The 22,825-nt window shown below is 55.2% G+C and overlaps 3 protein-coding genes across 3 annotated transcripts; all 3 read right to left on the minus strand.

The window, feature by feature from the left end:
* Nucleotides 1-831: 831 nt before the first annotated feature.
* On the minus strand, nt 832-4,279 carry LOC145529867 (uncharacterized). The gene is made up of 3 exons (XM_081550632.1): nt 2,455-4,279; nt 1,743-2,055; nt 832-1,492 (listed from the first exon to the last, which is right to left on the minus strand). The coding sequence occupies exons 1-3, from the start codon at nt 2,689-2,691 to the stop codon at nt 864-866; spliced, it is 1,179 nt and encodes a 392-aa protein (XP_081406758.1). The 5' UTR covers nt 2,692-4,279; the 3' UTR covers nt 832-863.
* A 4,207-nt stretch (nt 4,280-8,486) lies between these two features.
* Nucleotides 8,487-11,887, minus strand: LOC145529851 (uncharacterized). The gene is made up of 3 exons (XM_081550613.1): nt 10,102-11,887; nt 9,390-9,702; nt 8,487-9,139 (listed from the first exon to the last, which is right to left on the minus strand). Exons 1-3 carry the CDS (start codon nt 10,336-10,338, stop codon nt 8,511-8,513), a joined length of 1,179 nt encoding a protein of 392 aa, XP_081406739.1. The 5' UTR covers nt 10,339-11,887; the 3' UTR covers nt 8,487-8,510.
* A 4,247-nt stretch (nt 11,888-16,134) lies between these two features.
* Nucleotides 16,135-19,535, minus strand: LOC145529863 (uncharacterized). Its single transcript, XM_081550628.1, has 3 exons — nt 17,750-19,535; nt 17,038-17,350; nt 16,135-16,787 (listed from the first exon to the last, which is right to left on the minus strand). Exons 1-3 carry the CDS (start codon nt 17,984-17,986, stop codon nt 16,159-16,161), a joined length of 1,179 nt encoding a protein of 392 aa, XP_081406754.1. The 5' UTR covers nt 17,987-19,535; the 3' UTR covers nt 16,135-16,158.
* Nucleotides 19,536-22,825: the final 3,290 nt, after the last annotated feature.

Here is a 22,825-nt window from a genome sequence, read left to right on the forward strand (position 1 = left end):
GCTGCCTTCATGAGTGAATGGTGTGGGGGCAGAGGAAGAGAAGCCGGTCTGCTCCCCCATGTGGTGCCCAGGGCAGGTTGTCCCCAGAGGAAACCCTTACGACGGTGAGGACTCTCACTGCTGTTTCCCAAGGGGTTCCGTCGGTGCGTGTCTTCCCCGGAGCGGTCAGGCCGTCTCTAAAGTACACTGGCCATGGGCATTGCCTCTCCTTGGAACTTCCCACGTGTTTCTCTTTTTTATGGAACAGTGATTTTTCTAGAGGGGTTCTGGGCCACAAGGTTGTTGGGTCATTTTCTAGCCTTCTGTCGTGAAGAACGCTTTCCTGGGCGTTGGGGTGGTTTGTTGTTCCAGCTCCCTTTCTTGGCTTCTTTTGGGAGCTGGTGCAACAAGAGGAGCTCAGCCTCTGCCTTCTGGCTGAGATGTCACCCTTCAAACAGCAATGCCTGCCTGGAGATAATGATGGCATTTGCCAACAGGGCTTCGTTTGGCACATGATATCTTGAAAGGACGTACACCGTCCTGTCAGCTATCAAAGGCTAGTTCAAATGACATAAAAATGAGAACTCTCCAATGGAGTCTTACAGTAGGTGGAGAGTCCGAAAGAAACTCCTTCAGTCATTTCACTGAGAGTCATTGATTGGGGACACCAAGAATATAGGAAGGAATGCAGAAAGAAAAGTTGAAATTGTGTTCAGGATCGGGGGGAGGGATGAACAGGGCGTGCTTGCCTTGAATCCAGGCTTTGTTGGGGGGTGGGGCATAAAGATCAAACGGGTCTGAAACCACAAAGTGGTGATGGTAACACAGTATCACCAGAGTCACACAACAGTGTTCCCAAATTGCAACAATGATGAAAAAGTTTACTAATCCCAACTTAACCAACAAAAATACACGAAACCATACAAAAAGTAAAACATCACCAGTAAGGTGGAAACAAACCAAATGCAAAGCAGTTCAGGGGAAAGGAACTCCATGTCCCCTGGGGGCAGACCGAGTTGACGGCGTCCACGGTGAGCCGACAGGGATGGAGGCGGCAGAGCCGACCGCTCCCCTGGACGTGGTGTTTCCGGCAAGGGCTCTGGGTCTCTGTCCAGAGCGGGGGCTCGTTCTTCCTGCAGGGGCGGGTGAGTCATCGTCGGCGTCTGGGTGTTGCGCGGGAGCCAGGGCAGGCTCTCCCTGCCGAGGCGGTGACTCCTCCTCTGCCTCGGGTTCTCCTGCCAAAGCCCGAGCAGGTACAGGTGCACGTGGAGGTGGAGGTTCTGGCTGAGGGGGTGGGACATCAGTGCCTGGGGCTGGGGGTCCTGCAGGCACGGAGATCCGATCTGCCCGGTGTGCTGGCCAGAACCCAGCTGGCCTGGTGTCTCTGCGAGGGCAAGTCTCGGTTCTCCATCTGCCCTCGGTGGATCCCTGGGTCCTGCACCTGGAGCCACCACCTCTGTAGGGACAGGTCTGGGAAGTGGAGCCTGGTTCCAGTTGGAGGCCAGTGCTAGAGCTGGGGGAGAAGCAAAGTTTGCCCACAGGCCAGCCTTGGCATGTGCGTATCCCGGGACAGAAAGCTTCCAAGAGATTCCCAAAGAATACCCAGGGTCGGATGTCTTTTGGGACTGAAGTGTGCAAGATGGGGGTGGGGGTGTGAGGCCAGCGCTTGCTGTAGGCCCAGCAGCATCTTTCGGGGACTCGTCCCTGTGTAGCTCAGCACCCCCTCCCCACACACTCCCGTGCACCAGCCCCAGCGTCCTCACCTCTGTGCTCTGGCGTGCTGGGCTCCAGGTCCTCCTGCTGCCTCAGAGGCCGGGGTTCTCGGGACTCCGGGTCGGAGCCGGGTGTGCTGAGCTCCGTGGCAGCCTCAGACTGGGCCGCCGGGTGTATCCTGGGCGGTGTCTCGGCAGCAGGCCTTCCCCGCCTCCGCTTCGCCCCCGGTGGGGCTGATGCCTCCGTGGGCACGCTCACCTGGAGCCTGCACTGGGCCTCAGGGGCGGGGGGGTGGTGCTCCGACCCCTCCCTCCGGGAGGTGGACGGGGTGTCCCCGTCCTCGGCCTCATCACGTGGGAAGCTCTGCAACGACAGTGACCGTCAGCCAGCCGTGCTGGGAGTTTTCCGAGCTGGGCCTGGCCAGTGGAGCCGCTGCTTCTGCCTGCTCGAACTTCTCTTCCCAGAAGGGTCAGAGACGTGTGTCTGCTCAGATCCCCACCCGGGAGGAAAGAGACCCACCTGAGGGTGTGAGGCCAGCCTGGGCGGCCGGCGCTGCCCGCACTCTCCCCATCCCAGCCAGCCTGCTCTCCCCTGGGGTGTGGACACAACTTGCCCGTCGGCTTCTGACCCCACATCCGCCTGGGCTTCCTTGAGGGAGACACACCCCGAGAAACCCGCATCCACACACACAGGCAAAGGACCCGGTGTTTCCGGGTGGCATGGGAGAGGTGGCCTGGCCCGGCCTGGGGCTCCCCGTGTTACCTTTCTGTTTCTCCGGGCAAAGGGCCAGAGGCCTCTCGGGGGTGCCCTGAGCCAACGTTGACAGGGTGCCCACGCACACTGCCTGTGAGCTCTCCTGAGGCCCCGGCCTCTGGGCAGGGGCAAACAGCAGAACATCCTGGCAGCAAGTGATCTGGCTGGGGGCTCCTCTCCGCTCTGGAGGCCTGGATACCCGGGTTGCGGGTTCTGTTGGGTTCTGTTGCCGGCAGGTGACATCATTTCCTGGGGTTCGTGCTGAGGTCCCTTCCCCAAAGCTTCCCAAGGGAATCTCTGGGTTTCTGACTGCTCGACCACCCCCCTTAGGCCATGTGCAGGCACAGTGACAGCCACACTGCCCAGCCCACAGCCCTGGGGAGGCCTGGGTGCAGCCAGGGCCTGAGCTCCGAGGACCCCGCTGCTCTCAGACCAGGCTCCTTCTTCTCATAAGTGGTGTGGCCCTGGACAAGCGTATGCCCCTCAGGGTTTCCCCAGTCTCTCCATCTGCAGAGTGGGGGTCATTCTCCCATCTGCTTCCTAGTTCTGTCGGCCTACGAGCAGCTCCATGCCTTTCCACCTGGGGCCGATATCACGTGGAGCTTGTGCGCTGAGACTTCAGAAAGAAAGACTCCATCCAGGGCTGACACAGCACAGAATGGGGCAGAACGAGGCCTGGATGCGCCGTGGTACCCAGGAAAAGGCACTCCCCCTCCTGACTGTTTTGAGACCCCGCATCCAAGTTGGAGGACCGAAAGGAAGACTCGAAGGTCTCCCTCTCTTATAGAAAAGAGTAGCCAACTTTCTGGTCCTCTGTTTCCATTGAGATTCTGTTCAAGTGTCCCAGCTCGGCTTCTGCGGGTGGCTGAGCTTCTAAGGGCTCCCTGCGTTCTTGTCTTTTCCTCTCCAAACCTTCCGTCCTTTTCCCCCTTCTGGGGTGGATGGGCGCTGTCGTTGCTTCTACCTTCGAGACAGATTGATGAAAAGTCTGGACCGTCGATTCCTTTCCTCTCTCTGGTTCCGTGTCTCTCTCTGGCTCTGTCCCTCTCTTTTCCCTTCTCGATTCAGTCTGTGTCTTCCTCTTTCTCTCTCGTGTGTGGATGGATGGATGCTAGGAATGCACATGTATATGATTAGATGAGGGTTATGTTTTAGGGATAGGTTAGAGGGAGAGAAAGGCTTTAGGTCGGAGTTGGTCATGGGGGAAGGGTCAAGGGTGGTGGTGGTGTTTCTTGGAATCTGAGTGCTGTGCATTCTTCGTCTCTTTCCATATGAACCCCTTCTCAGATACACCACTTGCAAGGAGTCTCTCATGTTCCGTTTCCTATCTTTTGCATTTCTGAATGCTTAGCTTCTCTGTTGTGAAGAGGTTCCATTGGATGGAAACCCGTTGGCGTACTTCGTTTTCCTCTTTCCCTTACTTGAAGAGACCCATTTCTACCTCCGCCCAGCAAATGGCAAGGAGACTCTGATGTTAAGGAGCCTTTGACCTACGCTTCTTTCTAGCTATCTCATGATATCAGTCTTTAGGGTGAGGTTTTTCCCCGATATTGAGGTGGTGTGAGATCAAAACCAATAGCGTTCTTCAGATGTAGCTGTCTGGTTTTCCCATGGACATTTATTGAAGAGGCTTTCTTGTTCCCATTTGGATATTCTCCCCTTCTGTGTCAGAGATGAGTTGACCATGGATGCCGGGGTTTGTTTCTGGACCCTCAACTTTATTCCATCGATCTGGATCTGTGTGTGTTGTTGTATTCCCAATAGCATACTGTCCTGCTGCTGCCGCTGCGGCTAAGTCACTTCAGTCGTGCCTGACTCTGTGCGACCCCATGGCCTGCAGCCTACCAGGCTCCTCCGTCCATGGCATTTTCCAGGCAAGAGTACTGGAGTGGGTCGCCATCGCCTTCTCCGATACTCTCCTGAGGATCCTAGTTTGGTCGTCTAATTTCCTTTCACACAACCTTGGATGTCCGTATCGGGGCTTTTTCGTCGGATTGTATTGACAATTTAGGCTCTTTTCTGTTTCCGTACCCCTTTTGCAATTCTTTGTTCGGTGCGAAAATGCATTGGCCTTTTGGGAGGAATAGCATCGAAGCTGTGGATTGCCTTGTGGGGCTGTGACATCATTTTCCCAATAGGAATTCTTTCAAGCCCTGAGCACAGCTTCTCTTTCCAGTGGTTGGTGTGGGCTTGATCTTCCTTCTTCCATCTCTCGCCGTTTTGTCAGGACAGGTCCTTCCTTCCCTTCTGGGTTAGATGGACTCGTGGGTATCACTTCAGTGAATGGCATTGTCAGTGGGGGTGATAATTCCCTTCTCATTGGAAGACTTTGCTGTGAGTATTAGAAATGCAAGTGATTTCTCTTCCCCTTCCTCCCTGTCCATCTCTCAGAGCCACCGGGAAACAGAGGCCTCATCCAGGGTCACACAGGCCTGAGGGAGTGCAACTAGACTGTTGTTTCTCCAGGCCCTCAGTGCTGGACATCATCCGGGATACTCTGTGTGTGTCTTCCTCAGTCTGGTGTCCCTTCAGACCTTTCCCTAGTTTTCACAGGCTTGTCGTGTTGGTGTTCTTTGTCTGTTTGGAGACACATCCTTGAGAAGCTTTGTGTTTCCACTCATTCGTCTCGCGATGTATGACCTGTCTTTTGCTTTTGTAATGAGGTCTTTCCCACAGTAGATATCTTTGATTTTGCAAAGTCCACTGTATTCTCTGGGTTGTTTTGTGAGCTGCCTTTTCGTTTTGTGTGTGAAGACTCAAAGCACATGTCCGGTTTCTGCTCATTGCTCTTCTAGATTTGTGACAAGTTTTCATGGAAACTTTGTCTAGGGATAACTGGAAGTGAACTCGGTGTAAGGTGTCAAGTCTCCATCTCCATTCATGTCATGCCCTGCAGTTTCCAATTCCCTGTTCCTGAGTGGTTTTGGAGACCTTGTGGGAAGTTTGGTTGCATCGGACTTTGCGTTTCCACCTTGAGTAGATTCACACTGTTCTGCCCTCAGGGACACTGTCAAGGGGGAGTGAGGAGCTGCCTGCACTTCCAGCAGTGACCACACGGTGGGGCGAGTGCTGCTCTCCCCTCTGGGAGCCCCAGGCCACAGGCATCCCAGTGAGGAGCCAGCTCTGTGCTCAGCTGAAAGGAGTTAGTCTCTCAGGAGCCTCTGAGCCCTTGCCTTTGGATCACCCAGGGTGGGCATTTGCTGTGACAGAAAAAATTGCCCTGAATTCCATGGACGGAAGAGCCTGGCTGTGTGGAGTTCGTGAGTTGCCGTGAATCAGACACAACTGAGGACACAAAAATTCAATAGACTAAAACACTTTTTGGGGGTGGGGGGAGTGAAAGGGGGTGATGTGGGGTTTTTTGTCTTATATAATAGCCGAGGGAAATCTAGTTTAAACCTAAATTCACATAGATGGGAAAGGTATAGCTCTCCGTCACCCTATTAAAAAAAAAAAAAAAAAAAACGACTTCACTTTTCTGAAAGCTTATTTAGTAGCTTCCTTGAGCAGTTCATTGTGAAGGATTTTTTTTTTTTTCTGTGACATTGGCCTCATTAAAATGTACGGTTTGCCTTTACTGGATAATTTTGTTCATTGGTTTGTTAGGGAATCTTGGTAATATTTGAGTTTCCTGGGGAGTATGGTCACATGACCTGGCCCTGGCCAATCGGTGCGTTCCACCTCCCTGGCCACTGTGATTGGCTCCGGACTGGGGCAGTGCCCAATCGGGGCCCAGGGCCGGGCCTCACGTTGGAAGCCAGGGGAAGACGAGCTCTCGTCCTGCTGGGGTAGGGGAAGGGGTGGGGCCGGGGGAGGTCAGGCTCCAGCAGTGGGAGGGGCTTGAGGTCCGCCTGCGGCAGTTGGTGACCTTCCTGCTCCCCTCAGGGCAGAGCCGCCGGCCTGAGAATGAGGGCGCTGCTGAGCCCAAGGCGCTGGGATGGCCCGCTGCTGCTGTGGTCCCAGAGCTCCACCCGAGACCTGAGGGAGGCCGTCTGCCCGTGAGTCCTCTCCCGCTTGTCTGTCAGCTTGTTTGAACCATGCTGGGTTTTCTGCCCAGCTGGCTAAGGGGAGTCCCTGGAAATGCAAGGGTGTGGGTTTTGGCAGACTTCAGGGAAGACATGCCAGATGAGCCTGGGAGACTCCAGCTTAATCTGGATTCAGGAGATATCTCTTCGGGCCAGCTAGTAATTGTAGGATAAGCCTAATGAGTCTTCACAGGATGAAGAGAGTAACGTGCCAAGGTAGCAATCGATGTCCTCATTCGAGAGGATGAAGCTGGTGCTCAGAGAAGGGGGGAACTTGGCCACAGCAAGGAGGTGTGCACCCAGACAGAACCCCCAGATCCGGCCATTGGAGCTCAGGGAGGCCACTGGTGTGGCTTGTCCCTGTGGCAGGGGCCGAGGCACGCAGCCCACCCTGATTCCTGCGGGGGCCTGACTTGGGAAGTGCCATCTGGTAGCTTTGAGACTCACCAAACCAAATTGCACTGGAGAGAGGAAGGACACCTTCCTTCATCCACCCCCCACCCCCGCCGGATTCCCACATACCCTGACCCCTTTCTCTTGATTTCGGAGCCATTTCCAGAGTCCCGCTCATATGACCTCATTCGAAGTGCACTGTGGACGAGCTGCCATCTGCAGCTGCTACCACAGCAGCCAAGGGCTTTAGCTCCCGAGTACCTCCCTTCCTTTGGAACTTGGGGGCCCTCTACTCCCCACTTGCACACCACAGACCTTTGCTGAGGATTGTGGGGACCCTCACTCAGTTTGCAGCACGTTGTAGCCATCCCTGTCCTCTCAATACCTCCCTTGCCACTCAGCTTGTGAGCCCCTTTGGAGCAGCGTGGCCCACCTGGCTGCAACGGAAGAGACACAGCTGACAGTGAAACAACAGCTTAGATCTGACAGCCGGAAAGCTCTGTCAAAAGGGACCTCCCTCTTCACACCGTAGAGGCTGTAGGAGCCGCCAGGCTTTCGGAACCAGTGCAGGGGCCAAAATGACTCCACAGCCGTTTTCCTTCCTGGGGAGGGTTCTGGCTCGAGTGGGAATGGCTCAAGTCTCCTAAGGTTCTGAAAGCCCACTGTGTGCAGATTCACGGTACACAGAGAGGAGAAGGTGGAGTCCTGCCCTGGAGGTGGTCACAGCTCACGGATGAGCCAGGCAGGCAGGCAGGCAGGCAGGCAGGGCATGAGAACACCTGAGCTGCCTTCATGAGTGAATGGTGTGGGGGCAGAGGAAGAGAAGCCGGTCTGCTCCCCCATGTGGTGCCCAGGGCAGGTTGTCCCCAGAGGAAACCCTTACGACGGTGAGGACTCTCACTGCTGTTTCCCAAGGGGTTCCGTCGGTGCGTGTCTTCCCCGGAGCGGTCAGGCCGTCTCTAAAGTACACTGGCCATGGGCATTGCCTCTCCTTGGAACTTCCCACGTGTTTCTCTTTTTTATGGAACAGTGATTTTTCTAGAGGGGTTCTGGGCCACAAGGTTGTTGGGTCATTTTCTAGCCTTCTGTCGTGAAGAACGCTTTCCTGGGCGTTGGGGTGGTTTGTTGTTCCAGCTCCCTTTCTTGGCTTCTTTTGGGAGCTGGTGCAACAAGAGGAGCTCAGCCTCTGCCTTCTGGCTGAGATGTCACCCTTCAAACAGCAATGCCTGCCTGGAGATAATGATGGCATTTGCCAAAAGGGCTTCGTTTGGCACATGATATCTTGAAAGGACGTACACCGTCCTGTCAGCTATCAAAGGCTAGTTCAAATGACATAAAAATGAGAACTCTCCAATGGAGTCTTACAGTAGGTGGAGAGTCCGAAAGAAACTCCTTCAGTCATTTCACTGAGAGTCATTGATTGGGGACACCAAGAATATAGGAAGGAATGCAGAAAGAAAAGTTGAAATTGTGTTCAGGATCGGGGGGGAGGGATGAACAGGGCGTGCTTGCCTTGAATCCAGGCTTTGTTGGGGGGTGGGGCATAAAGATCAAACGGGTCTGAAACCACAAAGTGGTGATGGTAACACAGTATCACCAGAGTCACACAACAGTGTTCCCAAATTGCAACAATGATGAAAAAGTTTACTAATCCCAACTTAACCAACAAAAATACACGAAACCATACAAAAAGTAAAACATCACCAGTAAGGTGGAAACAAACCAAATGCAAAGCAGTTCAGGGGAAAGGAACTCCATGTCCCCTGGGGGCAGACCGAGTTGACGGCGTCCACGGTGAGCCGACAGGGATGGAGGCGGCAGAGCCGACCGCTCCCCTGGACGTGGTGTTTCCGGCAAGGGCTCTGGGTCTCTGTCCAGAGCGGGGGCTCGTTCTTCCTGCAGGGGCGGGTGAGTCATCGTCGGCGTCTGGGTGTTGCGCGGGAGCCAGGGCAGGCTCTCCCTGCCGAGGCGGTGACTCCTCCTCTGCCTCGGGTTCTCCTGCCAAAGCCCGAGCAGGTACAGGTGCACGTGGAGGTGGAGGTTCTGGCTGAGGGGGTGGGACATCAGTGCCTGGGGCTGGGGGTCCTGCAGGCACGGAGATCCGATCTGCCCGGTGTGCTGGCCAGAACCCAGCTGGCCTGGTGTCTCTGCGAGGGCAAGTCTCGGTTCTCCATCTGCCCTCGGTGGATCCCTGGGTCCTGCACCTGGAGCCACCACCTCTGTAGGGACAGGTCTGGGAAGTGGAGCCTGGTTCCAGTTGGAGGCCAGTGCTAGAGCTGGGGGAGAAGCAAAGTTTGCCCACAGGCCAGCCTTGGCATGTGCGTATCCCGGGACAGAAAGCTTCCAAGAGATTCCCAAAGAATACCCAGGGTCGGATGTCTTTTGGGACTGAAGTGTGCAAGATGGGGGTGGGGGTGTGAGGCCAGCGCTTGCTGTAGGCCCAGCAGCATCTTTCGGGGACTCGTCCCTGTGTAGCTCAGCACCCCCTCCCCACACACTCCCGTGCACCAGCCCCAGCGTCCTCACCTCTGTGCTCTGGCGTGCTGGGCTCCAGGTCCTCCTGCTGCCTCAGAGGCCGGGGTTCTCGGGACTCCGGGTCGGAGCCGGGTGTGCTGAGCTCCGTGGCAGCCTCAGACTGGGCCGCCGGGTGTATCCTGGGCGGTGTCTCGGCAGCAGGCCTTCCCCGCCTCCGCTTCGCCCCCGGTGGGGCTGATGCCTCCGTGGGCACGCTCACCTGGAGCCTGCACTGGGCCTCAGGGGCGGGGGGGTGGTGCTCCGACCCCTCCCTCCGGGAGGTGGACGGGGTGTCCCCGTCCTCGGCCTCATCACGTGGGAAGCTCTGCAACGACAGTGACCGTCAGCCAGCCGTGCTGGGACTTTTCCGAGCTGGGCCTGGCCAGTGGAGCCGCTGCTTCTGCCTGCTCGAACTTCTCTTCCCAGAAGGGTCAGAGACGTGTGTCTGCTCAGATCCCCACCCGGGAGGAAAGAGACCCACCTGAGGGTGTGAGGCCAGCCTGGGCGGCCGGCGCTGCCCGCACTCTCCCCATCCCAGCCAGCCTGCTCTCCCCTGGGGTGTGGACACAACTTGCCCGTCGGCTTCTGACCCCACATCCGCCTGGGCTTCCTTGAGGGAGACACACCCCGAGAAACCCGCATCCACACACACAGGCAAAGGACCCGGTGTTTCCGGGTGGCATGGGAGAGGTGGCCTGGCCCGGCCTGGGGCTCCCCGTGTTACCTTTCTGTTTCTCCGGGCAAAGGGCCAGAGGCCTCTCGGGGGTGCCCTGAGCCAACGTTGACAGGGTGCCCACGCACACTGCCTGTGAGCTCTCCTGAGGCCCCGGCCTCTGGGCAGGGGCAAACAGCAGAACATCCTGGCAGCAAGTGATCTGGCTGGGGGCTCCTCTCCGCTCTGGAGGCCTGGATACCCGGGTTGCGGGTTCTGTTGGGTTCTGTTGCCGGCAGGTGACATCATTTCCTGGGGTTCGTGCTGAGGTCCCTTCCCCAAAGCTTCCCAAGGGAATCTCTGGGTTTCTGACTGCTCGACCACCCCCCTTAGGCCATGTGCAGGCACAGTGACAGCCACACTGCCCAGCCCACAGCCCTGGGGAGGCCTGGGTGCAGCCAGGGCCTGAGCTCCGAGGACCCCGCTGCTCTCAGACCAGGCTCCTTCTTCTCATAAGTGGTGTGGCCCTGGACAAGCGTATGCCCCTCAGGGTTTCCCCAGTCTCTCCATCTGCAGAGTGGGGGTCATTCTCCCATCTGCTTCCTAGTTCTGTCGGCCTACGAGCAGCTCCATGCCTTTCCACCTGGGGCCGATATCACGTGGAGCTTGTGCGCTGAGACTTCAGAAAGAAAGACTCCATCCAGGGCTGACACAGCACAGAATGGGGCAGAACGAGGCCTGGATGCGCCGTGGTACCCAGGAAAAGGCACTCCCCCTCCTGACTGTTTTGAGACCCCGCATCCAAGTTGGAGGACCGAAAGGAAGACTCGAAGGTCTCCCTCTCTTATAGAAAAGAGTAGCCAACTTTCTGGTCCTCTGTTTCCATTGAGATTCTGTTCAAGTGTCCCAGCTCGGCTTCTGCGGGTGGCTGAGCTTCTAAGGGCTCCCTGCGTTCTTGTCTTTTCCTCTCCAAACCTTCCGTCCTTTTCCCCCTTCTGGGGTGGATGGGCGCTGTCGTTGCTTCTACCTTCGAGACAGATTGATGAAAAGTCTGGACCGTCGATTCCTTTCCTCTCTCTGGTTCCGTGTCTCTCTCTGGCTCTGTCCCTCTCTTTTCCCTTCTCGATTCAGTCTGTGTCTTCCTCTTTCTCTCTCGTGTGTGGATGGATGGATGCTAGGAATGCACATGTATATGATTAGATGAGGGTTATGTTTTAGGGATAGGTTAGAGGGAGAGAAAGGCTTTAGGTCGGAGTTGGTCATGGGGGAAGGGTCAAGGGTGGTGGTGGTGTTTCTTGGAATCTGAGTGCTGTGCATTCTTCGTCTCTTTCCATATGAACCCCTTCTCAGATACACCACTTGCAAGGAGTCTCTCATGTTCCGTTTCCTATCTTTTGCATTTCTGAATGCTTAGCTTCTCTGTTGTGAAGAGGTTCCATTGGATGGAAACCCGTTGGCGTACTTCGTTTTCCTCTTTCCCTTACTTGAAGAGACCCATTTCTACCTCCGCCCAGCAAATGGCAAGGAGACTCTGATGTTAAGGAGCCTTTGACCTACGCTTCTTTCTAGCTATCTCATGATATCAGTCTTTAGGGTGAGGTTTTTCCCCGATATTGAGGTGGTGTGAGATCAAAACCAATAGCGTTCTTCAGATGTAGCTGTCTGGTTTTCCCATGGACATTTATTGAAGAGGCTTTCTTGTTCCCATTTGGATATTCTCCCCTTCTGTGTCAGAGATGAGTTGACCATGGATGCCGGGGTTTGTTTCTGGACCCTCAACTTTATTCCATCGATCTGGATCTGTGTGTGTTGTTGTATTCCCAATAGCATACTGTCCTGCTGCTGCCGCTGCGGCTAAGTCACTTCAGTCGTGCCTGACTCTGTGCGACCCCATGGCCTGCAGCCTACCAGGCTCCTCCGTCCATGGCATTTTCCAGGCAAGAGTACTGGAGTGGGTCGCCATCGCCTTCTCCGATACTCTCCTGAGGATCCTAGTTTGGTCGTCTAATTTCCTTTCACACAACCTTGGATGTCCGTATCGGGGCTTTTTCGTCGGATTGTATTGACAATTTAGGCTCTTTTCTGTCTCCGTACCCCTTTTGCAATTCTTTGTTCGGTGCGAAAATGCATTGGCCTTTTGGGAGGAATAGCATCGAAGCTGTGGATTGCCTTGTGGGGCTGTGACATCATTTTCCCAATAGGAATTCTTTCAAGCCCTGAGCACAGCTTCTCTTTCCAGTGGTTGGTGTGGGCTTGATCTTCCTTCTTCCATCTCTCGCCGTTTTGTCAGGACAGGTCCTTCCTTCCCTTCTGGGTTAGATGGACTCGTGGGTATCACTTCAGTGAATGGCATTGTCAGTGGGGGTGATAATTCCCTTCTCATTGGAAGACTTTGCTGTGAGTATTAGAAATGCAAGTGATTTCTCTTCCCCTTCCTCCCTGTCCATCTCTCAGAGCCACCGGGAAACAGAGGCCTCATCCAGGGTCACACAGGCCTGAGGGAGTGCAACTAGACTGTTGTTTCTCCAGGCCCTCAGTGCTGGACATCATCCGGGATACTCTGTGTGTGTCTTCCTCAGTCTGCTGTCCCTTCAGACCTTTCCCTAGTTTTCACAGGCTTGTCGTGTTGGTGTTCTTTGTCTGTTTGGAGACACATCCTTGAGAAGCTTTGTGTTTCCACTCATTCGTCTCGCGATGTATGACCTGTCTTTTGCTTTTGTAATGAGGTCTTTCCCACAGTAGATATCTTTGATTTTGCAAAGTCCACTGTATTCTCTGGGTTGTTTTGTGAGCTGCCTTTTCGTTTTGTGTGTGAAGACTCAAAGCACATGTCCGGTTTCTGCTCATTGCTCTTCTAGATTTGTGACAAGTTTTCATGGAAACTTTGTCTAGGGATAACTGGAAGTGAACTCGGTGTAAGGTGTCAAGTCTCCATCTCCATTCATGTCATGCCCTGCAGTTTCCAATTCCCTGTTCCTGAGTGGTTTTGGAGACCTTGTGGGAAGTTTGGTTGCATCGGACTTTGCGTTTCCACCTTGAGTAGATTCACACTGTTCTGCCCTCAGGGACACTGTCAAGGGGGAGTGAGGAGCTGCCTGCACTTCCAGCAGTGACCACACGGTGGGGCGAGTGCTGCTCTCCCCTCTGGGAGCCCCAGGCCACAGGCATCCCAGTGAGGAGCCAGCTCTGTGCTCAGCTGAAAGGAGTTAGTCTCTCAGGAGCCTCTGAGCCCTTGCCTTTGGATCACCCAGGGTGGGCATTTGCTGTGACAGAAAAAATTGCCCTGAATTCCATGGACGGAAGAGCCTGGCTGTGTGGAGTTCGTGAGTTGCCGTGAATCAGACACAACTGAGGACACAAAAATTCAATAGACTAAAACACTTTTTGGGGGTGGGGGGAGTGAAAGGGGGTGATGTGGGGTTTTTTGTCTTATATAATAGCCGAGGGAAATCTAGTTTAAACCTAAATTCACATAGATGGGAAAGGTATAGCTCTCCGTCACCCTATTAAAAAAAAAAAAAAAAAAAACGACTTCACTTTTCTGAAAGCTTATTTAGTAGCTTCCTTGAGCAGTTCATTGTGAAGGATTTTTTTTTTTTTTCTGTGACATTGGCCTCATTAAAATGTACGGTTTGCCTTTACTGGATAATTTTGTTCATTGGTTTGTTAGGGAATCTTGGTAATATTTGAGTTTCCTGGGGAGTATGGTCACATGACCTGGCCCTGGCCAATCGGTGCGTTCCACCTCCCTGGCCACTGTGATTGGCTCCGGACTGGGGCAGTGCCCAATCGGGGCCCAGGGCCGGGCCTCACGTTGGAAGCCAGGGGAAGACGAGCTCTCGTCCTGCTGGGGTAGGGGAAGGGGTGGGGCCGGGGGAGGTCAGGCTCCAGCAGTGGGAGGGGCTTGAGGTCCGCCTGCGGCAGTTGGTGACCTTCCTGCTCCCCTCAGGGCAGAGCCGCCGGCCTGAGAATGAGGGCGCTGCTGAGCCCAAGGCGCTGGGATGGCCCGCTGCTGCTGTGGTCCCAGAGCTCCACCCGAGACCTGAGGGAGGCCGTCTGCCCGTGAGTCCTCTCCCGCTTGTCTGTCAGCTTGTTTGAACCATGCTGGGTTTTCTGCCCAGCTGGCTAAGGGGAGTCCCTGGAAATGCAAGGGTGTGGGTTTTGGCAGACTTCAGGGAAGACATGCCAGATGAGCCTGGGAGACTCCAGCTTAATCTGGATTCAGGAGATATCTCTTCGGGCCAGCTAGTAATTGTAGGATAAGCCTAATGAGTCTTCACAGGATGAAGAGAGTAACGTGCCAAGGTAGCAATCGATGTCCTCATTCGAGAGGATGAAGCTGGTGCTCAGAGAAGGGGGGAACTTGGCCACAGCAAGGAGGTGTGCACCCAGACAGAACCCCCAGATCCGGCCATTGGAGCTCAGGGAGGCCACTGGTGTGGCTTGTCCCTGTGGCAGGGGCCGAGGCACGCAGCCCACCCTGATTCCTGCGGGGGCCTGACTTGGGAAGTGCCATCTGGTAGCTTTGAGACTCACCAAACCAAATTGCACTGGAGAGAGGAAGGACACCTTCCTTCATCCACCCCCCACCCCCGCCGGATTCCCACATACCCTGACCCCTTTCTCTTGATTTCGGAGCCATTTCCAGAGTCCCGCTCATATGACCTCATTCGAAGTGCACTGTGGACGAGCTGCCATCTGCAGCTGCTACCACAGCAGCCAAGGGCTTTAGCTCCCGAGTACCTCCCTTCCTTTGGAACTTGGGGGCCCTCTACTCCCCACTTGCACACCACAGACCTTTGCTGAGGATTGTGGGGACCCTCACTCAGTTTGCAGCACGTTGTAGCCATCCCTGTCCTCTCAATACCTCCCTTGCCACTCAGCTTGTGAGCCCCTTTGGAGCAGCGTGGCCCACCTGGCTGCAACGGAAGAGACACAGCTGACAGTGAAACAACAGCTTAGATCTGACAGCCGGAAAGCTCTGTCAAAAGGGACCTCCCTCTTCACACCGTAGAGGCTGTAGGAGCCGCCAGGCTTTCGGAACCAGTGCAGGGGCCAAAATGACTCCACAGCCGTTTTCCTTCCTGGGGAGGGTTCTGGCTCGAGTGGGAATGGCTCAAGTCTCCTAAGGTTCTGAAAGCCCACTGTGTGCAGATTCACGGTACACAGAGAGGAGAAGGTGGAGTCCTGCCCTGGAGGTGGTCACAGCTCACGGATGAGCCAGGCAGGCAGGCAGGCAGGCAGGCAGGGCATGAGAACACCTGAGCTGCCTTCATGAGTGAATGGTGTGGGGGCAGAGGAAGAGAAGCCGGTCTGCTCCCCCATGTGGTGCCCAGGGCAGGTTGTCCCCAGAGGAAACCCTTACGACGGTGAGGACTCTCACTGCTGTTTCCCAAGGGGTTCCGTCGGTGCGTGTCTTCCCCGGAGCGGTCAGGCCGTCTCTAAAGTACACTGGCCATGGGCATTGCCTCTCCTTGGAACTTCCCACGTGTTTCTCTTTTTTATGGAACAGTGATTTTTCTAGAGGGGTTCTGGGCCACAAGGTTGTTGGGTCATTTTCTAGCCTTCTGTCGTGAAGAACGCTTTCCTGGGCGTTGGGGTGGTTTGTTGTTCCAGCTCCCTTTCTTGGCTTCTTTTGGGAGCTGGTGCAACAAGAGGAGCTCAGCCTCTGCCTTCTGGCTGAGATGTCACCCTTCAAACAGCAATGCCTGCCTGGAGATAATGATGGCATTTGCCAAAAGGGCTTCGTTTGGCACATGATATCTTGAAAGGACGTACACCGTCCTGTCAGCTATCAAAGGCTAGTTCAAATGACATAAAAATGAGAACTCTCCAATGGAGTCTTACAGTAGGTGGAGAGTCCGAAAGAAACTCCTTCAGTCATTTCACTGAGAGTCATTGATTGGGGACACCAAGAATATAGGAAGGAATGCAGAAAGAAAAGTTGAAATTGTGTTCAGGATCGGGGGGGAGGGATGAACAGGGCGTGCTTGCCTTGAATCCAGGCTTTGTTGGGGGGTGGGGCATAAAGATCAAACGGGTCTGAAACCACAAAGTGGTGATGGTAACACAGTATCACCAGAGTCACACAACAGTGTTCCCAAATTGCAACAATGATGAAAAAGTTTACTAATCCCAACTTAACCAACAAAAATACACGAAACCATACAAAAAGTAAAACATCACCAGTAAGGTGGAAACAAACCAAATGCAAAGCAGTTCAGGGGAAAGGAACTCCATGTCCCCTGGGGGCAGACCGAGTTGACGGCGTCCACGGTGAGCCGACAGGGATGGAGGCGGCAGAGCCGACCGCTCCCCTGGACGTGGTGTTTCCGGCAAGGGCTCTGGGTCTCTGTCCAGAGCGGGGGCTCGTTCTTCCTGCAGGGGCGGGTGAGTCATCGTCGGCGTCTGGGTGTTGCGCGGGAGCCAGGGCAGGCTCTCCCTGCCGAGGCGGTGACTCCTCCTCTGCCTCGGGTTCTCCTGCCAAAGCCCGAGCAGGTACAGGTGCACGTGGAGGTGGAGGTTCTGGCTGAGGGGGTGGGACATCAGTGCCTGGGGCTGGGGGTCCTGCAGGCACGGAGATCCGATCTGCCCGGTGTGCTGGCCAGAACCCAGCTGGCCTGGTGTCTCTGCGAGGGCAAGTCTCGGTTCTCCATCTGCCCTCGGTGGATCCCTGGGTCCTGCACCTGGAGCCACCACCTCTGTAGGGACAGGTCTGGGAAGTGGAGCCTGGTTCCAGTTGGAGGCCAGTGCTAGAGCTGGGGGAGAAGCAAAGTTTGCCCACAGGCCAGCCTTGGCATGTGCGTATCCCGGGACAGAAAGCTTCCAAGAGATTCCCAAAGAATACCCAGGGTCGGATGTCTTTTGGGACTGAAGTGTGCAAGATGGGGGTGGGGGTGTGAGGCCAGCGCTTGCTGTAGGCCCAGCAGCATCTTTCGGGGACTCGTCCCTGTGTAGCTCAGCACCCCCTCCCCACACACTCCCGTGCACCAGCCCCAGCGTCCTCACCTCTGTGCTCTGGCGTGCTGGGCTCCAGGTCCTCCTGCTGCCTCAGAGGCCGGGGTTCTCGGGACTCCGGGTCGGAGCCGGGTGTGCTGAGCTCCGTGGCAGCCTCAGACTGGGCCGCCGGGTGTATCCTGGGCGGTGTCTCGGCAGCAGGCCTTCCCCGCCTCCGCTTCGCCCCCGGTGGGGCTGATGCCTCCGTGGGCACGCTCACCTGGAGCCTGCACTGGGCCTCAGGGGCGGGGGGGTGGTGCTCCGACCCCTCCCTCCGGGAGGTGGACGGGGTGTCCCCGTCCTCGGCCTCATCACGTGGGAAGCTCTGCAACGACAGTGACCGTCAGCCAGCCGTGCTGGGACTTTTCCGAGCTGGGCCTGGCCAGTGGAGCCGCTGCTTCTGCCTGCTCGAACTTCTCTTCCCAGAAGGGTCAGAGACGTGTGTCTGCTCAGATCCCCACCCGGGAGGAAAGAGACCCACCTGAGGGTGTGAGGCCAGCCTGGGCGGCCGGCGCTGCCCGCACTCTCCCCATCCCAGCCAGCCTGCTCTCCCCTGGGGTGTGGACACAACTTGCCCGTCGGCTTCTGACCCCACATCCGCCTGGGCTTCCTTGAGGGAGACACACCCCGAGAAACCCGCATCCACACACACAGGCAAAGGACCCGGTGTTTCCGGGTGGCATGGGAGAGGTGGCCTGGCCCGGCCTGGGGCTCCCCGTGTTACCTTTCTGTTTCTCCGGGCAAAGGGCCAGAGGCCTCTCGGGGGTGCCCTGAGCCAACGTTGACAGGGTGCCCACGCACACTGCCTGTGAGCTCTCCTGAGGCCCCGGCCTCTGGGCAGGGGCAAACAGCAGAACATCCTGGCAGCAAGTGATCTGGCTGGGGGCTCCTCTCCGCTCTGGAGGCCTGGATACCCGGGTTGCGGGTTCTGTTGGGTTCTGTTGCCGGCAGGTGACATCATTTCCTGGGGTTCGTGCTGAGGTCCCTTCCCCAAAGCTTCCCAAGGGAATCTCTGGGTTTCTGACTGCTCGACCACCCCCCTTAGGCCATGTGCAGGCACAGTGACAGCCACACTGCCCAGCCCACAGCCCTGGGGAGGCCTGGGTGCAGCCAGGGCCTGAGCTCCGAGGACCCCGCTGCTCTCAGACCAGGCTCCTTCTTCTCATAAGTGGTGTGGCCCTGGACAAGCGTATGCCCCTCAGGGTTTCCCCAGTCTCTCCATCTGCAGAGTGGGGGTCATTCTCCCATCTGCTTCCTAGTTCTGTCGGCCTACGAGCAGCTCCATGCCTTTCCACCTGGGGCCGATATCACGTGGAGCTTGTGCGCTGAGACTTCAGAAAGAAAGACTCCATCCAGGGCTGACACAGCACAGAATGGGGCAGAACGAGGCCTGGATGCGCCGTGGTACCCAGGAAAAGGCACTCCCCCTCCTGACTGTTTTGAGACCCCGCATCCAAGTTGGAGGACCGAAAGGAAGACTCGAAGGTCTCCCTCTCTTATAGAAAAGAGTAGCCAACTTTCTGGTCCTCTGTTTCCATTGAGATTCTGTTCAAGTGTCCCAGCTCGGCTTCTGCGGGTGGCTGAGCTTCTAAGGGCTCCCTGCGTTCTTGTCTTTTCCTCTCCAAACCTTCCGTCCTTTTCCCCCTTCTGGGGTGGATGGGCGCTGTCGTTGCTTCTACCTTCGAGACAGATTGATGAAAAGTCTGGACCGTCGATTCCTTTCCTCTCTCTGGTTCCGTGTCTCTCTCTGGCTCTGTCCCTCTCTTTTCCCTTCTCGATTCAGTCTGTGTCTTCCTCTTTCTCTCTCGTGTGTGGATGGATGGATGCTAGGAATGCACATGTATATGATTAGATGAGGGTTATGTTTTAGGGATAGGTTAGAGGGAGAGAAAGGCTTTAGGTCGGAGTTGGTCATGGGGGAAGGGTCAAGGGTGGTGGTGGTGTTTCTTGGAATCTGAGTGCTGTGCATTCTTCGTCTCTTTCCATATGAACCCCTTCTCAGATACACCACTTGCAAGGAGTCTCTCATGTTCCGTTTCCTATCTTTTGCATTTCTGAATGCTTAGCTTCTCTGTTGTGAAGAGGTTCCATTGGATGGAAACCCGTTGGCGTACTTCGTTTTCCTCTTTCCCTTACTTGAAGAGACCCATTTCTACCTCCGCCCAGCAAATGGCAAGGAGACTCTGATGTTAAGGAGCCTTTGACCTACGCTTCTTTCTAGCTATCTCATGATATCAGTCTTTAGGGTGAGGTTTTTCCCCGATATTGAGGTGGTGTGAGATCAAAACCAATAGCGTTCTTCAGATGTAGCTGTCTGGTTTTCCCATGGACATTTATTGAAGAGGCTTTCTTGTTCCCATTTGGATATTCTCCCCTTCTGTGTCAGAGATGAGTTGACCATGGATGCCGGGGTTTGTTTCTGGACCCTCAACTTTATTCCATCGATCTGGATCTGTGTGTGTTGTTGTATTCCCAATAGCATACTGTCCTGCTGCTGCCGCTGCGGCTAAGTCACTTCAGTCGTGCCTGACTCTGTGCGACCCCATGGCCTGCAGCCTACCAGGCTCCTCCGTCCATGGCATTTTCCAGGCAAGAGTACTGGAGTGGGTCGCCATCGCCTTCTCCGATACTCTCCTGAGGATCCTAGTTTGGTCGTCTAATTTCCTTTCACACAACCTTGGATGTCCGTATCGGGGCTTTTTCGTCGGATTGTATTGACAATTTAGGCTCTTTTCTGTCTCCGTACCCCTTTTGCAATTCTTTGTTCGGTGCGAAAATGCATTGGCCTTTTGGGAGGAATAGCATCGAAGCTGTGGATTGCCTTGTGGGGCTGTGACATCATTTTCCCAATAGGAATTCTTTCAAGCCCTGAGCACAGCTTCTCTTTCCAGTGGTTGGTGTGGGCTTGATCTTCCTTCTTCCATCTCTCGCCGTTTTGTCAGGACAGGTCCTTCCTTCCCTTCTGGGTTAGATGGACTCGTGGGTATCACTTCAGTGAATGGCATTGTCAGTGGGGGTGATAATTCCCTTCTCATTGGAAGACTTTGCTGTGAGTATTAGAAATGCAAGTGATTTCTCTTCCCCTTCCTCCCTGTCCATCTCTCAGAGCCACCGGGAAACAGAGGCCTCATCCAGGGTCACACAGGCCTGAGGGAGTGCAACTAGACTGTTGTTTCTCCAGGCCCTCAGTGCTGGACATCATCCGGGATACTCTGTGTGTGTCTTCCTCAGTCTGCTGTCCCTTCAGACCTTTCCCTAGTTTTCACAGGCTTGTCGTGTTGGTGTTCTTTGTCTGTTTGGAGACACATCCTTGAGAAGCTTTGTGTTTCCACTCATTCGTCTCGCGATGTATGACCTGTCTTTTGCTTTTGTAATGAGGTCTTTCCCACAGTAGATATCTTTGATTTTGCAAAGTCCACTGTATTCTCTGGGTTGTTTTGTGAGCTGCCTTTTCGTTTTGTGTGTGAAGACTCAAAGCACATGTCCGGTTTCTGCTCATTGCTCTTCTAGATTTGTGACAAGTTTTCATGGAAACTTTGTCTAGGGATAACTGGAAGTGAACTCGGTGTAAGGTGTCAAGTCTCCATCTCCATTCATGTCATGCCCTGCAGTTTCCAATTCCCTGTTCCTGAGTGGTTTTGGAGACCTTGTGGGAAGTTTGGTTGCATCGGACTTTGCGTTTCCACCTTGAGTAGATTCACACTGTTCTGCCCTCAGGGACACTGTCAAGGGGGAGTGAGGAGCTGCCTGCACTTCCAGCAGTGACCACACGGTGGGGCGAGTGCTGCTCTCCCCTCTGGGAGCCCCAGGCCACAGGCATCCCAGTGAGGAGCCAGCTCTGTGCTCAGCTGAAAGGAGTTAGTCTCTCAGGAGCCTCTGAGCCCTTGCCTTTGGATCACCCAGGGTGGGCATTTGCTGTGACAGAAAAAATTGCCCTGAATTCCATGGACGGAAGAGCCTGGCTGTGTGGAGTTCGTGAGTTGCCGTGAATCAGACACAACTGAGGACACAAAAATTCAATAGACTAAAACACTTTTTGGGGGTGGGGGGAGTGAAAGGGGGTGATGTGGGGTTTTTTGTCTTATATAATAGCCGAGGGAAATCTAGTTTAAACCTAAATTCACATAGATGGGAAAGGTATAGCTCTCCGTCACCCTATTAAAAAAAAAAAAAAAAAAAACGACTTCACTTTTCTGAAAGCTTATTTAGTAGCTTCCTTGAGCAGTTCATTGTGAAGGATTTTTTTTTTTTTTCTGTGACATTGGCCTCATTAAAATGTACGGTTTGCCTTTACTGGATAATTTTGTTCATTGGTTTGTTAGGGAATCTTGGTAATATTTGAGTTTCCTGGGGAGTATGGTCACATGACCTGGCCCTGGCCAATCGGTGCGTTCCACCTCCCTGGCCACTGTGATTGGCTCCGGACTGGGGCAGTGCCCAATCGGGGCCCAGGGCCGGGCCTCACGTTGGAAGCCAGGGGAAGACGAGCTCTCGTCCTGCTGGGGTAGGGGAAGGGGTGGGGCCGGGGGAGGTCAGGCTCCAGCAGTGGGAGGGGCTTGAGGTCCGCCTGCGGCAGTTGGTGACCTTCCTGCTCCCCTCAGGGCAGAGCCGCCGGCCTGAGAATGAGGGCGCTGCTGAGCCCAAGGCGCTGGGATGGCCCGCTGCTGCTGTGGTCCCAGAGCTCCACCCGAGACCTGAGGGAGGCCGTCTGCCCGTGAGTCCTCTCCCGCTTGTCTGTCAGCTTGTTTGAACCATGCTGGGTTTTCTGCCCAGCTGGCTAAGGGGAGTCCCTGGAAATGCAAGGGTGTGGGTTTTGGCAGACTTCAGGGAAGACATGCCAGATGAGCCTGGGAGACTCCAGCTTAATCTGGATTCAGGAGATATCTCTTCGGGCCAGCTAGTAATTGTAGGATAAGCCTAATGAGTCTTCACAGGATGAAGAGAGTAACGTGCCAAGGTAGCAATCGATGTCCTCATTCGAGAGGATGAAGCTGGTGCTCAGAGAAGGGGGGAACTTGGCCACAGCAAGGAGGTGTGCACCCAGACAGAACCCCCAGATCCGGCCATTGGAGCTCAGGGAGGCCACTGGTGTGGCTTGTCCCTGTGGCAGGGGCCGAGGCACGCAGCCCACCCTGATTCCTGCGGGGGCCTGACTTGGGAAGTGCCATCTGGTAGCTTTGAGACTCACCAAACCAAATTGCACTGGAGAGAGGAAGGACACCTTCCTTCATCCACCCCCCACCCCCGCCGGATTCCCACATACCCTGACCCCTTTCTCTTGATTTCGGAGCCATTTCCAGAGTCCCGCTCATATGACCTCATTCGAAGTGCACTGTGGACGAGCTGCCATCTGCAGCTGCTACCACAGCAGCCAAGGGCTTTAGCTCCCGAGTACCTCCCTTCCTTTGGAACTTGGGGGCCCTCTACTCCCCACTTGCACACCACAGACCTTTGCTGAGGATTGTGGGGACCCTCACTCAGTTTGCAGCACGTTGTAGCCATCCCTGTCCTCTCAATACCTCCCTTGCCACTCAGCTTGTGAGCCCCTTTGGAGCAGCGTGGCCCACCTGGCTGCAACGGAAGAGACACAGCTGACAGTGAAACAACAGCTTAGATCTGACAGCCGGAAAGCTCTGTCAAAAGGGACCTCCCTCTTCACACCGTAGAGGCTGTAGGAGCCGCCAGGCTTTCGGAACCAGTGCAGGGGCCAAAATGACTCCACAGCCGTTTTCCTTCCTGGGGAGGGTTCTGGCTCGAGTGGGAATGGCTCAAGTCTCCTAAGGTTCTGAAAGCCCACTGT

Source organism: Giraffa tippelskirchi, chromosome 12 (assembly GCF_054371585.1).
Source record: "Giraffa tippelskirchi isolate mGirTip1 chromosome 12, T2T-mGirTip1v1.2.pri, whole genome shotgun sequence".
Lineage (NCBI taxonomy): Eukaryota > Metazoa > Chordata > Mammalia > Artiodactyla > Giraffidae > Giraffa > Giraffa tippelskirchi.